Source organism: Petaurus breviceps, unplaced genomic scaffold (genome assembly GCF_028583685.1).
Source record: "Petaurus breviceps papuanus isolate PSGF00001 unplaced genomic scaffold, PetGlider_PUasm1.0 224, whole genome shotgun sequence".
In the NCBI taxonomy this organism is placed as follows: Eukaryota; Metazoa; Chordata; class Mammalia; order Diprotodontia; family Petauridae; genus Petaurus; species Petaurus breviceps.
In genome coordinates this window covers 3,663,054-3,680,847 of record NW_027185887.1, presented here as the reverse complement: position 1 = coordinate 3,680,847, position 17,794 = coordinate 3,663,054, and the positions used below count along the sequence as shown (strand labels likewise).

At 36.3% G+C, this 17,794-nt stretch overlaps 1 protein-coding gene across 5 annotated transcripts in view; it reads right to left on the bottom strand.

Annotated features, from left to right (window-relative positions):
* ZNF236 (zinc finger protein 236) overlaps positions 1-17,794 on the bottom strand; it is a 219,578-nt gene that overhangs the window by 156,024 nt on the left and 45,760 nt on the right. For all 5 annotated transcript variants that reach the window (XM_069094982.1, XM_069094979.1, XM_069094983.1 and 2 more), the window contains one exon: positions 3,668-3,846. In XM_069094982.1, coding sequence (XP_068951083.1) covers positions 3,668-3,786 — 119 coding nt within the window. In that variant the 5' untranslated portion in view covers positions 3,787-3,846. The remainder of the gene's footprint in view (positions 1-3,667; positions 3,847-17,794) is intronic.

Below are 17,794 nucleotides of genomic sequence, written 5' to 3'. Positions count from 1 at the left end.
CCAAGATTATAAGGTAAACAGAAAGCTAGGAAACAATCTTTATGGCAAGTGTCTCTGATAAAGGCTCATTTCTCAAATACATAGAGAACTGAGTCAAATTTACAATAATACAAATCATTCCCCAAATGATAAATGGTCAAAGGATATGTACAAGCAGTTTTCAAATGAAGAAATTAAAGCTACCTATAGTCATATAAAAAATGCTCTAAATCATTATTAATTAGAGAAATGCAAATTAAAACAACTCTGCAGTACCACCACATACCAATCAGACTGGCTAATATGACATAAAGGGAAAATGATAAACATTGGAAAGGATGTGAGAAAACTGGGACACTGATACACTGTTTGTAGAGTTTTGAATTGATCTAAGCATTCTTGAAAACAATTATACCCTTTGACCTAGTAATACTGCCACTAGGTCTGTATCCCAAAGAGATCACAAAAAAGGGAAAAGGACTTATACATACAAAAAATTTATAGCAACTCTTTTTGTGGTGGCAAAGAATAGAAAATCAAAGGAACATATGTCCATCAACTGGTGAATGTCTGAACAAACTGTGTTATATGAATGTAATGGAATACTATTGTGCTATAAGAAATGACAACCAGGATGCTTTCAGAAAAACCTGGAAAGACTTACATAAACTGATGCAAAATGAAGTGAGGAGAACCAAAAGAACATGGTACACAGTGAAAGCAACGTTGTATGATGATCAGTTATGAATGAATTAGCTCTTTTCAGCAACACAATCATCTAAGACAAGTCCAAAGGATTCATGATGGAAAATGCTATCCACATCCAGAGAAAGAACTGATAGAATGTGAATGCAGATCAAAGCATAATATTTTCACTTTATTTTTTTCTGATTTTTTTTTGGTCTGTTTCTTCTTTCACAGTATGACTAATACTGAAATATGTTTTACATGATTGCACATATTAAAAATAAAAGTCAAATGAAGTTTTGACATTACTGAAGAGTTTTCATGAGATAGAGCTGTATTTGATGTGCTTTTCAGCAGAGCTATGAAGCTTGAAGTCATCCATTTATTTCAAGTGATTAATACAATGTTACAATATTTTGACTGAAAGCCATACTCAGTTCTATTTAGGACTGATAATGGATTTAGGACTATGGACAGTGTCTCAAAATTGTCTCCCTGGAAGATAGTATATTTTACAGCAACTGCTCATGCCAATAGCATATTAGTGGTATATTTTAAATATAATTTTCCAAAAGTACACCAAATACCCTAGCATTCTTCCTATGTTAGGACTGATTTTGTATATTATCAGTATATAAACTAAGTATTGCAAGCATACTGCTTATTGCAGAATTGAGATTAGGCTTTGCAGTAATTGATAAAGTTGGTATAAAAATGTTACAGAACCTTTGGGTAGACTCTTTAATAATCATCAAATAAATAACGAGCTGTTATTTATACCACCATGGGGCATTCCATCACATGCTTTTGGCTCCTCAGACAACATATTACTTTCTTGAAAGTGATTGTTGATGGCAGGTTTATTCTGAGTTTGTTTTTTAGATTAACATCTTTACCAGACATTGGTGCTTGGGCTACTTCAGAACTAATTCAGAAAGTTTATCACTGATACTTTGAGAATTTAATTTTGAGAAGTTAGGCTTCCTTGACAACTTATTTCAACTTTAACCAACCTGCTCACCAATGGCCAGGACAAACATTATTATTAAAATCATAGTGAAGACTTCCAGTGTCTAAGTGACATAGTGAGGTAGGAAAACACCTTAGCCCTCCCAAAATCTCTTCCAAAAAACCTTGAAAAATGCCTCAGAACTCCTTTCCAAAGGTATTTAAGTATTCAGGGATCACCATAGTTTTGTCTTGGGTTACTAAGAGAAACCATTGACCATCAATTTAATGATTATCAGCTAACCTAATTAATGAACTGATTATTAATTACACAGAAACTCTGTCTCTTAGGCTTTTCATTTTATCTCGGTTAATTTGATTTTAAAAAAGAAGTAAACCAAATTATCAGGATCAAAAATGAAAGGGGTGAATTCACTTTTTTTTTTTAGTTTGAGATTTTTTTCCACAAAAGACTGATATGGAAATGCTTTACATGACTGTATATGTCTAACTTATCAGATTGCTTAACATCTCAAAGAGGATAGAGGGGGGAGAGAGGGATGAAATTTAGAACTCAAAACTTAAAAAAAAAATGTGAAAAATTGTTTTTACATGTAATTAGAGGAAAATTTTTTTTTAATTTAAGCATAGTGAGAATAAATTTAGGTACTTATAAAACATCATGAACAATTTTTTCTAATTTTATTTTTTTGCTTTGGCTAGGCTGACTCCAGAGAGAATCAAAGAAATATGTCAGTTCAATAGAAGAATGTATGAAAGATAAAGGTAAACTACATTGATATGCCACAATTCATCCAACCACTGAACATACATATACCTATTATATATACATCCTTATTATTTATTTTACTATCACACATAAAATTCCTATGACTATGACTTTTCACAAGCAATTTTTTAAGCCATCAGACTTCACCAAGAATATATAATATTATACAAGTATTCAAATACAGGTATGTACTATGCTTTACCAGAAGAACACCTTTGTTAATTATTACAATAATGAGCATTCTCTGAAAAAGTCATTTCTTTCAGAGCTTGTTACAGCTGCATTCCCCTCCCCACCTGTGCATCTGACTTTCTCAACGTCTGTGTCAGGTCTCTGCTTCAGTCTCACCCTGGAATCTCTCCTTCAGCACTTGGGGCCTCCTTACCCCAAAACACCCACCCATCATGACAGCCTCCTCCTTCCACTGGTAAATTAATTATTGTGGCCTCCATTCTGGAGTGGAGCACAATGCCATCAACCTTCATTCTTCTCCCAGCTTTGTTCTGATTTGCAATACTTCAGCATTATCCACCTCCCTACATTTCTACCATCCCACCCCACTATTTTTCAGCTTCCTTTAGTGTGGTATCTTCCAGCATCAAAATGTAAGGCTGCACAAGTACAGGAATTGTCTGTGTCTAGCTGGTATTTATATTCCCAGCACTTAACCCAGTGCCTGGATTACTAGAGATAGGAAAGAAGAGGGAAAAAACATCAAATATCTACTATGTGCAAGGCACTGTGTTAAGGGTTTTTAATATATCATCTCAAGCTTACCAAGCTTAAGAAAAGCTTGTTACCTACCTACCTAGATAAGTGAAATTTTGTATGAGCCATAGAACTGGACTAGAAATAGAACCAAACCTTTTAATAATGTTATTAAGATTCAATATTATTATGGGATTCAACCTTGGGGGGCTAGGTGGTGCAGTGAATAGAGCACTGGCCCTGGAGTCAGGAGAACCTGAGTTCAAATTCGGCCTCAGACACTTGACACAATTACTAGCCGTGTGACTTTGGGCAAGTCATTAACCCCAATTGCCCTCCAAAAAGCAAAAAAAAAAAAAAAAAAAAGAATAGTATAAGATGGGATTCAACCTTATAAACAAAACTGAACAATGAATTTGCTGGCTCTTCTTCTCTATTGAGGACACTGATTAATAAAAATATGCTAACCCAATATAATAATCCTATACCATTGTTAAATCAGCTTACTTTTAATTTACTGCACAGCTTCTTACTAAAGCAAACATAAAATTCTACCTTATTTTATAATGAGTTTTCATGTGTTCTTTGAGCTGTGAAGAAGTTTCAAACTCTTTCTTGCAGGATTTGCAAGTATAAATTCGGTTCCCAACCAATTCCTGTCGATGTTCTTCCATATGTATGGACAATTGGCTCTGAAGAGTAAATTCATCCCCACATTCAGAACAGATGAGATTCTATAAAATTAAAAATAAATATTTGTCAACAACCAAGATATTAAAAATATTTCTTATTAATAAGATAGTTACTTCAAAATCATTACTTTTTAAGATAACTCCAGTAGAATGTATTTTAGATCACTACCCAAAGTAATATTTTTATCTAAAATAGCCTCTCTTCCAACTTTCAAAATAATCTCATTTCCAAATAACTTGTTTACATGAATAGAAATAAATTAACTATGGTGGGACTAACCTGGGGTGCCTTCCAACTAGAATTTGTTTAATCCATATGTACTAAGTGCCTACTCTGATCAAGACATTGTGCTAAACATACAAAGTAATATAATGATGAATAATAGTCAATAATAAAAATAGTTGACAGTTATATAATACATTAAACTTTACAAAATGCTTAAGATGCATTTCATTTGATCTCACTGAATAAGATACAGTCACAGTCCTAAAGAAGCTTACAAATAATTTATTAAGAAAGAATATTTGATCACCCCTTAACCTTGGAAAATCAATCTTTACCTTTGGCCCCTTCCTCTAATTGGTCAGTTCTTTCTAGAACCTCTATTTTAAAGAAAGTACACAGAACCAGTCACATTTGCTCCTTCATTTCTCTTTGAACTTTGCTTCTTACCCTCCAGAATTCCTTCTCTACCAGTCCCCCAGGAAGTATTATCTCTCAAACCTCCCTACCCACTCCATTCAAAGGAGAAATTTTAGTGGGTCTTCTTTCTTTTATCAATCTCAAATTCAAACTACAGACAAGCAATCAAGGCAAGAAGAATGGGTAAAGAGTAGGCCAACAAAGCTAATCAATGACTCAATTCTAGACCCAAAAAAGCAGCACAAGTTCTCCCAAGCAGTGCATGGTCTTCCAGGGGGCCCAGGAACACAAGCTCAATACTCATGATTTTGAACTAGGCCAAGAGCAGTACAGTGCCATACAGAGATGATCATGGATCCGGTCTCTGGTCTATGGAGACCCCAGAGGGGCCAAGAACAGTCTCAGCACCACAGATCAAAGCAAGGTAAGCAGCATCACTCAGGATGTCCAGAAGTAATCTCAGATTCAAGCCCCAACCCAAGCCAGCAGCACAGGGTCTCCCAGAAGGGACATTCAAGCAGCATGAGGACACACAGAGAGGCAAGACTCCAGAATAAGGTCAGTATAAGAATGAAGGTAGGAAGGTTTTCTCAAAGAAGCTAGGGATCACAGACCCAAGCCTAGATCCCCTAATCTAAAGCAGATCTTGTACTCAGTCCCTGTTCAAAAGAGATGAATGGGAAAGGGAAAGGAGAGGGGAAGAGATGAATGGGAAAGGGAAAGAAGGAAAGAGTGGCCCTTCCAGGAGCCTAGATCAAAGACTAAGCCCCCTTAACTCCCAGTTAGGCCTGCAATTCTGAGTTACCCAGAACAAATTATTGAAAGGAGTAAACAAACAACAAAAAAAGATATGGCACCAAGGATGCCCAAGACACAAACTCAGAAGAGAATAACCAAAACACCTACAAGCAAGATAACACAACTTGCACATAAGATTATAATTACTAGATGAAATAATGCAAGAGTTAAAAAATATTATCACAAGTGAAATGAGAGCAGTAAGGAAAATAACTGAAAAAGAAATGAGTTATAGAGAGATTTGGAAAGAGAATTCACAGTTTATCACAAAAGATATACAATCTTACCCAAATAAAACTTCCTAAAAATTAGGATAGACAAAACAGAAAATGACTCCATGACAAAATAAGGAAATCTTAAACAAAGTCAAAAGACTAGAAAAAAGAGAAGATATCTTATATTAGAACTGACTCACTAAGAAAACATCTAATTTAAGAATCACTGGACTACCTGAAAGCCATGACAAAAAAAAAAAATCAACAACTCAAATCTCAAGGAATCATGAAAGAAAACTGCCTAGATCTATTAGAATCACAGGACAACATGAAAATAAAAAGATTTCACAAAGCACCTCCTGAAAGAAACCCCAAAATAAAAACTTCCAGCAATGTCAGTGAAAATATAGAGCTCTAAAGTAAAAGAAAAAATATTCCAAATAGACAGAAAGGAAATGTACAAGTATTACAGAACCATAGTCACAATCACACAAGATTTAGTAGATATCACCTTAAAGGAAAGGACAGTTTGTAATATGATATTTCATATGGCAAAAGATAGAGGCTTACAACCAAGATAAATTTATCCAGAAACAGTATAATCTTATAGGAAAAAATGGGTATTTATGAAATAGAGGACTTCTAAGTATTCTTGATGAAAAGAAAACAACTGAGAAACTTCGAAATGTAAACACAAAGCTAAAAAGAAGCATAAAAAGGTATATACAAATGCTGTAATGTTAATGAAATAGGAAGATCTTCCCCTCCCATTAATAAGCCTATGTAACCTGTCTGAGTCACATGGAGCCTGAGTCACATGGAGCTCAGTGTGGGAGGGGCATACCCAACAGAGCTGAGAGCACAGAGAAGTGTATTAGTGGGAAGAGGGAGGAATTTGCCTAGAGGAACTTGTTTGTGGGGAGGCCTAACAAAAAGGCTTCAAATGTTGGTGCTCCCTGGAGTATTGATGAGTATCTTGCTAAATTTTACTTCCTGGTATCCTAATGATGCTCCAAATAAATATTTTGGTTTTGCCTTTGAGGAAAAGAGTTCATTATATTTTGCCAATCTACCCTGGAAATAGTATGCATATTCATAGTGGCTGCTACGAGCATCTCATTGGCATTAAAAATGCACATTTAGGAAAGACTTTAAATGGATGAAGTGTCTGCATTCTAATAGAGGGTAAGATTGAGGATACAAATATCTGCTAAGAACCACAATGTCAGTATTTTGTCATGTTTTGATGATATTAAAGAGAGGAAAGGGAGGGAGAGGATATAGTAAGTTAGAAAAGAAAAACTGGAGGTAAGGAGACATATAATCAGAGGGCAAAAATAGAAGACTATGGGAATGAAGAAGGGAAAGGGGAGCAAACAATACTTCAAACTCACTTTAATCTGAACTTGTAAAAGGATAAAAATACACAGAGAGATAAAAGTCTGGTATAGAAATACATTCAATTCATCAATGAAACAGGAAGAAAAAGGGGGAATGAAAAGTGATAACAAAAAGAGCAGACATAGGGAGAAATTAGTAATAAGCAAAACAAACAAGTTCAGAGTGTATTGTTAAAGGAAAAGAAAGGTAAAAACTTATGATTCTTACCTAGTAATAGGAAGAAAAGAAGGGCAGGGGAATGGCAGCAGTTTGAATTATTCAGAGAGGTTTGGTGCTGAGAACACTCCTGTTTTATACTACTCTTTTATGTAAGAAGATAATGAAAAAAAGAGAAAAATATATCAAGAGAATAAGATGGAAGGAAATGCATTTATTAAGTTCTATTACATGCCAGGCACCATACTAAGTGAGCACAGGGGAAACAAAGAATGGTAAAAAAAAAAAAAAACCAGTCCCTGTGATGACTTCTGAGTCTTGTTAGCAAAAGATGGCTGCTAGATATTTTCTCTGATAACCTCTCAAACCTCTCTAAAACAGAAATTTTGTGCTAAAGATAAAGCAATTTCAGCTTTTTTCATGGCCTAGGTCACCCAGAATCCAAAAGAGGTCAAAATAAAACAAAATACATGATTCACAATGACCCTAAGCTCACTCGGTGCTCCTCCCCCACCTCCCAGGCTACCAACAGAGGCAACGCTAGCAGATTCAAGGATGTTAACATAGACTTACATCAAAACCTGCGCTCTGTTTTCCTCCTCCCTCTTTCCAGTATCACAGAGACCCCAGCCCAGGCTATGGAAGTTTGCTTGGCTTCAATTGCCAACTTGGCCACAATCATTTAGGAACAAAAACCTACCATAGTCTACAACCTGGAAGCACCAGTATTGCAAAGCTCCGACTAGCTGGTGGCGGAGAAAGTAGGCTCTAAAATGCCTGTATTGGGCCAGAGAATTGAAGAACAGGAATGGAACAGGTCACCAGACAAGACAGGACACTGCATATGTGGGAAGATGTACAGTAACACTTCACTAAACCTGAGGGAAGAGCAGAAGTCTATCTAGGACCAATTCCAACTACTCAAAGTCAGTTGATATAGGGACCTAGGCTGATGAATGGTGAACTGCCCTAAGTGAAAGAAGGCTGGGTGGGATACTTCGAGATCCAAACCCTAAGGACCCACAAGCAGAGTTGAAAGTCAAAATGTAACAACAGGGGTAGCTGGGTGGTGCAGTGAATAGAGCACTGGTCCTGGAGTCAGGAGAACCTGAGTTCAAATCCGACTTCAGACACTTACCAGTTATGTGATCTTGGGGAAGTCACTTGACCCCAATTGCTCTGCCTTCACCCCTCCAAAAAAATAAAAAGGTAACAACAGGAAGCCCTTGAACATCAACAGGAAAAAACTATGTAACTATGTAGTAAGTATGGAAGGAAATGCGGACTCCATGTCAAGTAAATGAGTTTAGGTAAAATAGGAATAAATATTGCAACAAGGAAGGGGAGCGGAAGGGAGTGCAGGGAGGGAAGGGGGGAAAGAAGGGAAAAGAAGGGGGAAGGGAAAGGTAGAGGTGCAGGGATCTCACTTTACACAACATGCTGTTACTGATTTAAAAGAGAAATGACAGTTATGATAGTAGAATTTATGTCCTGCACAGCAAAAAGAATGCAAAAAGAATAAATGTAATAAAGAAAAATGAATCTGCAATGGCAAGCCTTATAAAAAGAAAAAACAAAAAGGAGAACAAGAGACTGGGAATACAAATACACAAAAGAGAAGGAAAACCTAGAGGAAAAGAAGCAAAAACAAGTAACATTAAAAAATGCTCACTATGCAAGAAAAAAATACTGAACTCAAGCACAGGATGCACAAAGTCAACCTAAGAATCACAGAACACAAACAGACAAAAACCCTTAACACCATAATGGAGTAAATAACAGAAGAGAACTGCCCAGAGCTTCTAAACATAGAAAATGAAATTCCAATGGAAAGAATTCAAAGACTGTCTCTAGAAAAAAAACAACTAAAGGCTGCAAACTCCAAAACACACAGTGGTTAAATTTAACAATTAAATGCAGAAACAAGTTCTACAAGCCATCAGGAGAAAAACCTTCAAATACAAAGGAAAGGATATTAAAGTAATTCATGACTGTATTTCACACCAAGAAGAAAAAGGATGAGGGAATGGAATAATGTATTCCAAAGGGCAATGAAGCTCTGGATGCAGTTCAGGGTGACCTAGTCTACAAAGCTGAGCTTAAGCATAAAGGACAAAAGATGGACCTTCAGTAATAGAGGTATATATACATAAAGAGAGAGAGAGAGAATAAAACATTTTTAGAACTAAAAAGATTATTTATCCCTCAAGAACCCAAACAATAGAAAGGCAAGAGGAAGTGAATAAATGTAGCAAGCAAAGAAAGTAACAGCAATAAAGCGGCATAAAAAAATGTACACAAGGATTCACTACAAATTTCTCTGATAAAGGCTTCATTTCTCAAATATATACTGAGTATGGAACTGAATTAATTTTACAAAAATAAGAGCCATTCCCCCAATTGATAAAGTCAAAGAATATAAACAGGCAGTTTTTTTAAGAAAAAATCAAAAGTTGTCTATAGTCATATAAAAAATGCTCTAAATCACTACTGAATAGAGAAATGCAAATTAAAATAACTTTGAGGTATACCTCACACCAATTAGAAATAACAAATGCTGGAGGGGATAAGGGAAAATAGATAGGTACACTTGGGTAGTATGAACTGACAAAGTAAAATAAGAATTAGAAGAACAATGTATATAAGGACAGCCACACTGTAAAGAAAAAAGGTTTTAACATGAAATTTCTTATCAATGTAATAACCATTTCTTCAGAGGACCTAAGATGTAAAATGTTACCCCATTTCTGAGAGAGAAATTTGATGGAGAGAAAATAAATGTTGGGATATGGCCACTGCTTAGGTTTGTTCTGTTTGACTATGCTTATTTGTTAAAAGCTCGTCATAGTTAATCTTTATTTTTCTTAGTTTTTCATTGGGGGAGAGGTTTGTAATAGTAATGTCAAAAAAAGAGGGTCATTGAAATACATACTTTTAAATGCACTGAAAAGAAAAGAAAAATTCAGAAGGAAATACAAGCAGGACAATTTTGGAAATACAGAATTTATCATATGTTTTTTAAAAGCAAATAGTATGAAATGAAATTCATGACTTAATAGAAGAGTCCTCTTTTGTGTTATGTTATATATATATAGAAAATCTTTTATTTTTTGGTAATTAAGTTCAGAATATTAAAAAAAAAACAACTTTACATATCAAGCACAAACTAGAAGTTCTAAACCTAGGAGCCAAATTTGATCTCACAGGTATCATTAAAACTTAGCCAGATAAAACACATAACTGGAATATAGCTGGAGGGGGTAGAGATATACCACTGTGTATTAAGGAGGTATACTTATGTGAGAAACTTAAGCAACTATGAGTGGGGAAGCCTAGTGGAGAGCATCCTGGATGAAGGTCAAATGGAGGCAGACCATCTGGACAGAAAGAGGCAAAAGATGAGTAGTGTGCGAAACATTACAAGTCTGGCTAAAAGACATGCCATTGTCGTCATAGGCAACTATCATTATCCAGTTATCTTCTGGAGCCCAAGACAGAGAAGATAACTTCTTGACCTGCCTTAGCAATGATTTCATCCTTCAAAATGTGAAGAAAATAACAAGAGGAAATTCTATTCTAGATCTGATTCTCACAAAAAGAGCCAGGAGTTGCCAGGATGGAAATATGATGGTCATCTTGAGGAAAAGGGAGCACTCCCTCCTACAGTTTACGGTAGAGAAGGATATTAAATCCAAGCATGGCTTGACACATAGCCTAGATTTGGGGAAGGCAGATTCCAAAGGGTTAGAATGTTAGGTAAGATCCCATAAGCTAACATTTTACAGGGCGGAAGTATAGGTGGGTAAGACATACCCAAGACTAAAATTCTGAAGACAAAAAGGGAAACAGTTCTAATGAGAAGGTGCAGTAAGATATCTAAATGCTGCTGTTGTTATTCAGTTATTTTCAGTCAGGTCTGACTCTTGGGCTTTTCTTGGCAGACACTGGAGTGGTTTACCATTTCCTTCTCCAGCTCATTTTATAGATGAAGAAACTAAGGCAAAAAGGATTAAATGACTTGCCCAGAGTAACACAGTATGTGTCTGTGGTCACATGTGAACTCAGGAAGGTAAGTCTTCCTGACTTCAGGCCCAGCACCCTATCTTGCAGCACCACTAGCTTCCAAGACATCTGAATAGATCAACGTAAATCCATATGAAAATCATCAATAAACTTAGTTGGGTTTTTTTTTTGTTTTGTTTTAGAAAAATAATGTACAGACGATAAAAGCAAGGCTTTAATTAATACCATATAAAGCACAATTTTGTAGTGTTAGCGCAAAAGCTCAAAATGACCTGAGGCTGGTAAGGGAAACTAAGGACAACAAAAAGACGGCTTTTATTTATCTGTTATTTGTTTCTTTGTTTATTTTTATTGGGAAAAATATGAGGCTTAAAGAAAGTATAAGACTTTTGTTTATCCACCAAAGGGGTGAAAAGGACAATGATAAATGGTAACAAAGAGAAAAACCTTTGTACCAGAAATGTTAGAAAAAAAATTTCAAGAGATAGTAAACAAACACTTATTTACCCTCAATGAAATCAAGTTACTTAGCCCAAGTAAGAGCTAACTTTTCTCATTCTTGTAAAAAAACTAGCAATTATTGACTGATGAGTTATTGAAAGTAATAATGAAAATGACAGAAAATAAGAGGTACCTTAAGACTGAAGAAGGGTAAATGTCCCTACCTCAATTTTTTTTAAAGATAGAGAACAGAATATGCAAATTCTAAACCAGTAAGTTTGACTTTGGTTCCTGGGAAAATTCTTAAACTGATCTCTAAGAAGATTGTTGGTGAACAATGAAATAATAAAAAGAATGAACATGGTTTCATCAAGAACATGTCAAGCCAGACTAAGCACTTTTACTTTTTTTGACAGACAAGATTATCAGATTGGTAAATCAGATGAATGCTATTAATATAATTTACCTTGGTTTTTGTAATACTTTTGATAAAGCATCTCATATTATTCTTGAGGAAAACATGGGAGATGAGGACTACTTCAATAACTTTCTAATTGGTCTCCTTGCTCAAAAAGCTCTGACAACTACATTCCACTTAATGGCCAAAGTGATTTTCCTGAAGAGTAGATCCAACAATACCACCCTTCCCCCTAATCAATAAACTCCAAAGGCTTCCTACTATCTCTAAGATGAAATACAGAGCCCTTTGTTTATCCTTTAAAACACTTTACAAAAACTTGGTCTCATCCTATCTTTCTATTCTTCTTACACTTCTTATACTCTCCTCTCCATATTTAAGACATATTGACCAATTCACTGTTCTTCACACATGACATTCCATATTTCATCTTTGCCCCGAGGTACTGGCTGAACCTTTTGTCTGGAATTCTTTCCTTCCTCACCTGTGCTTAGAATCCCTTCCTTCCTTCAAATCCTACTTAAATACCACCTTCTGCAGGAGGTCCTTCCCAGTACCCCAGATACTAATGTCTTCCCCTTTCAGATTATCTTTATCTATTTTGTATGTATCTCTTATGGACCCAGATGTTACATCTTCCTCTTTAGGATGTCTGACTTTTTAAAGTATTTCCTGTACTTAGCACAGTGCTTGGCTTACAGTAAGTGCTTAATAAATGCTTGCTGACTAATTAGTTACTTCAATTTTCTGGATGGCCAGATTCAAATAGTTGGTAATAGTTCAATGTCAATTCTGAAGGAGGCCTACAGTGGAATACCACAGAGTTCATAAGCCTTGTAAGATATTTCCCATTTTTATCCATGACTTGGTTAAAAGTATAGGTGGCAGTATACTCATCAGATTTGTAAATAGCATAACAATGGGAAAGATAATTAATAATGGTTGGCAGAGTTGGGAACTAAAAACTCTGACAAGCTAAAACACTGGGATGAATCTAATAAGATGAACTTCAATAGGGATAAATGTAAGTTTTACACTTCTGTGCAAAAATCAACATCATCTATAGAAGATAAGGGAGATATTATTAGAGATCAGTCTATCTGAAAAAGCTCTGAAGGTTTTAGTGGACTGAGAGCTCATGAGTTGGCAGTATGACGTGGCAGCCGAAAGAGCTAATACTATCACAAACTTCAGTGGGAGTAATAGCTTTCAAGAAAAATAAGGTAAGAAAGTCTCATTGTATATTCTGTTCTATTTAAACTTCACCTTGAGTACCATGTTCTGTTCTGGGCATCACAGTTTAAGAACAATATTAACAAGTTAGTGATGTCCAGAAGAATGCAATTAGGAAGGTAAAGAAGCTTTAAGACTACATCCTATGAGGAGAGGTTGAAGGAATTGGATCTGTTTACTATCTGTAGAAGAGAAGACTGAGTGGGAAAATGACAGCCGCACTCAACTAATTTTAGGTCTATCATGTGGAAGAAAGAATAAATTCCTATTTGGCCTCAAATATTAGGAAAAACAACTTCAGTGGAATGGACTGATTCCTGAGTTCATGAATTCCATCTCCACAGAGGTCTTCAAGAAGAAGCTGGAAGACTACTTGCTGGGTATGTTATAGTAGGAATCACTTTCAAGTACAGGTTGGATTACATGGCCACTAAGGAAACTTCCAACTCTCAAATTTTATGAAATTCTTACCTTCAAGGAAAAAAACATTTTCTGTTCTTAGGCCTTACAATCAATTTTAAAAAAGGAAAGAAATTGTCTTTAACTAGCTAATGCCTTGGTGGAGGAGGGAGGAAGTCAGAAATTATGATCATCCCTTCTACAATGGTGAATGCTAAAAAGAGAAATCATTCTCTTTAATATTTCCATCAACAGTGTTGCTATCTCCCTGGCCTTTCTGATGAGGGGGCCTGAAGTAACTTTTAATTACTATATAAATCCATTTCCTACTATCCAACATATTTCCTACCCCTCCTACCCCCTCCCCCCCCAACCACACATAGGAACATAGCAGACAATGCTGGACCTGGAATCTGAGAGACACCAACTATAACTAGGGAAGTCACATAACTTTTATGTGCCTCAATTTCCTCATATGTAAAATGAGGTAGTTGGGCTAGATGGCTTCTAAGATGACTTTCAAATGTAAATCTATGATTTTGGGATTTTTTTTGCCACATCCTAGAATTTACCTCTTTTCCTGTTTTATTTTATCATCAGATGTTTGAGATTATCCCACACTGTGGTATATAAATTATATTTATATACATATAATTTATATTTATATACCACACTGTGGTATATAAATTATCTTAGAATATAATTCAGCAATATTTCTGTAAAAAATAAGAGGTTTGGCCAATTTTTACTAATCTTGCCCATACAACAATTTTAGGGGGACCTCTACTTCTGATATGTGCTGACAAGCACACATGAATGGAATCTAGGACAGGGGTGCTCAAACCAGTAATCACTATTGATGGAATCCTAATAAAGCTGCCCCCAGTCCCAATATCCTAATTTCATTATAGGCCCCACTGAACAGCATCCCCAGTATACCTACCTAGTCCCCTCCCCCCACCACTGTCCTAACTTCTCCATATATGCCTCATTACTCACTGGAACAACAGGTGTGTTCCTGAACTCTTAGTTCTCACAGAAACAGCAGGTGCCTCTACCTAGTCACTGCCAACAGACCAGACCCATTCCCACAGAAACAGGTGTTTTCTTATATTCAATCACATCATCCATCTAGCCCCAAAACAGGATCACAATACCTAACTATCCATCTTGACCAGACAAGACCACAATAACTAGCCAATTAGAGGGCAGCATGACCAGAATGTTTAACCACTAAACCATAGATGGGACCCCTCCTCCATTACCTAATCCCTTAACAAATCCCTCCTGCCTTTTTGATATTAATCATATGCCTCTAGTCTATGTAAATTTTGATTATGTAATTGCATCTTTACCCTATAAAAATCTATCTTTCTTTCTCTGAAGATGCTGGTTCCTCTTGGAACTTAACCCGCTTCATGAGAGGCATCAATCTCAATAAATGCCTATACTTGGATTAGAGGTGGTCTGACTCTGAATTCTTTGAGACAGTTCTATCACAACATATCATGAAACACCAACAGTTTTTGGGTAGGCTGAGCCCCAACCCCAATGGTTTTTGGTGTCCCTGGGTTTAAACCGCAGCAACTATGATGCTCCCCTCTCATCTATGACTCACTGCAATTTCATGGCTTTGGAATAGTTGCAGGTCAGCTCCTTATGGCTGAATAATTTATATAGATAGCAAGGTGCAGAGAGCAAACATACCATCATCCCTAAAACTCACCAGAACATCAAATAACATTCAGCTTAGGTACGGTACTGTGCTTCAAAAAGCAGCCCACCCTTTACCACTGTCACAGTATTTTCCAATCAATACTCTACCCACTCTGTCCCCTGGCTCGATGCTAAAGATTAAAAAAGGAACTATAGTGGTTCCTTTTCACAAAAAGTGTGGGGAATAGGGTCTTGAGTAAACTCTAAGCACTACTTAAATGTAAAGTAGAAAACAGGAAAAGTTCAGTTGTAAACATACCTCAAATTATAAATTAACTCCTATTTTGTATATATATATTTTTTCTAAGATGGTTGTTGTTTGAGATCTACCTATCAGCAGAAACTCCTAATGACTAGGGGTCAAAAACAGAAGGTCAAACTGAAAGCAAAGAAATGTAATAGCATGCTAAGGAAGACTGCTCTCAGTGATAGCAGCTTTAGCTTCCTATGCCACAGATGTAGTTTTTATATCTTTTCAAGTCAGCTAAGAGTATACAGTCAATTAGCAGCACTATGAAAACATTGGACAGATAAATGTGTCATAAAAAGGAAGGAACAGGGAGAGGGGGAATCGGCGAAAGGAAAAAGAGAGTTTCTCAAAGAGCATTTGTTGTTTACCTGGCAGGGTTTGTTACTGGAATGAGAAAAAAGTCCCTGTTTCAGGACAGGAGACAAAAAGATAACAAAATACTTCTCATAATTGTTAAAGTGTTCCATTAAAATAAAATTACAGGGTTGGAGAAACCAACCAATCAATTAATATTAAGGTCCTACTAACCAGGCACTGTAAACACTGCGGATACAAAAAGAAGCAAAAGATAGTCTCTGCATGAAAATAAATATATACAAAGCAAGCTACATAAAGGATAAACAGGAGATAATTAATAAAGGAAAGACACTGGAAGTAGAAGGGATTGAGGAAGGCTTTTTTTGTAGAAGGTGGAAAGTAAAGGAAGCTGGGGGAGGTCAGTAGGTGAAGCAAAGGAAGGAAAGCATTCCAGGAATGGAGGACAGCCAGAAAAAATGCCCAGCGTCAAGAAATGAAGTATCTTGATCATAGAACAGCCAGGAATCCACTGTCACTGGATTGAAGAGTACATGTTGGGGAGAAAGATGTAAGAAGACTGGAAAGGTAAGAGGAGACTGTTATAAAGTGCTCTGAATGCCAAACAGAGCATTTTGTATTTGCTCCTGAAGGCAACAGAAAGTCCCTGGAGTTTACTGAGTTGAGGGGAAGGGAGAGTGAGGACATGATCAGAACTGTGCTTTAGGAAAATCACTTTAGTAACTGGAAGATGGACTAGAGTGGAGAAAGGACTTGAGGCAGGGGAGAAGCACCAGCAGACTATTATAATACTCCAGATGTGAGATAAGGAGAGCCTATACTAGAGTGGTGGCAGTGTCTCAGGAAGGAAGGGAGCAAATGTGAGAGATATTCCAAAGGTAAAATTGACTGGCCTTGGCAATAAATTGGATATGGAGGTAGTGGGTGGCGTGAGAGATAATGAAGACTCCTGAATGACAAGACTGCAGGTAGCTTTTATAGAAAGACAATAAACAGTTGTTATAACAGTTTTAAATAGTGCATGAGACCATCTTTTTCCCTGCATAGTTTATTATATCTTATTTCTTCTTCAATAGCAGTTGAAGACTTGCTGCTAGTAGGCAACCAAGTAATGATTTCTGCATTGTTCATCAAGAAAGGTACCATGAAATAATTGCAATTTTACTGCAGGTCCACGCACACACACTAAAGTATATGATACTTAACAGTTTCCAATCTAGTCTTCCAGACGATAGTGCTCAGCCACAATCCTTCCCACTCAAATAATCTTATATAATTTTTATCATAACACTTTCATGCTCAAGGACCCATAGTAGTTACATATTGATTATGGAGCAAATCTAAATTCATCAGTATGGCATTCAGGCCTTCTATCAACTGGCTATCAAATTCTACTAAACTCATTCTTCCACTCTTCTCTAAAGCAATCTCTTGTTCTAATCAAACTAATCTTCCTAAAGTACCCTAATATAACGTTCTCCTGACTCTTCCTTTCTGAAATGTATTGCTCCCTATATTCCACACCATGAACTCAAATCCTTCAAAACTAGGCTCAAAACTCAAGTCCTCTAGGTCTGATTCCACATAATTCTTTTCATTCCACAATTCACCTCAACAGGTAGCTTGTATTAATACTTAAATTCAACTAATAGTTATTCTAAGCACTGGTAGTTACACGAGAATCTCTGCTCTCAAAGAGTTTATTGTCTCCTGAAGAAAGACTAGGATAGGGACACAGGTAAGTATTAAAAACAGGAACTTGTTAAGGGCAAAAAAAAAAAAAAGATCCACTATAGTTTTAAGAAAATCTGAAGAAGGAAAGGACATTGAGGGAGGTGAGGATGGTTGGAAAGGAGTGATGTTCAGTGAAAGATTATGAGAGGATACAATACACCTGAGCTAAGCCTGGAACTAAGATAAGGACTCTGAAAGGGGAAGGTGAGAGAGAGAGTATTTAGCAGGTATAAGAGGAAGAGCACAGA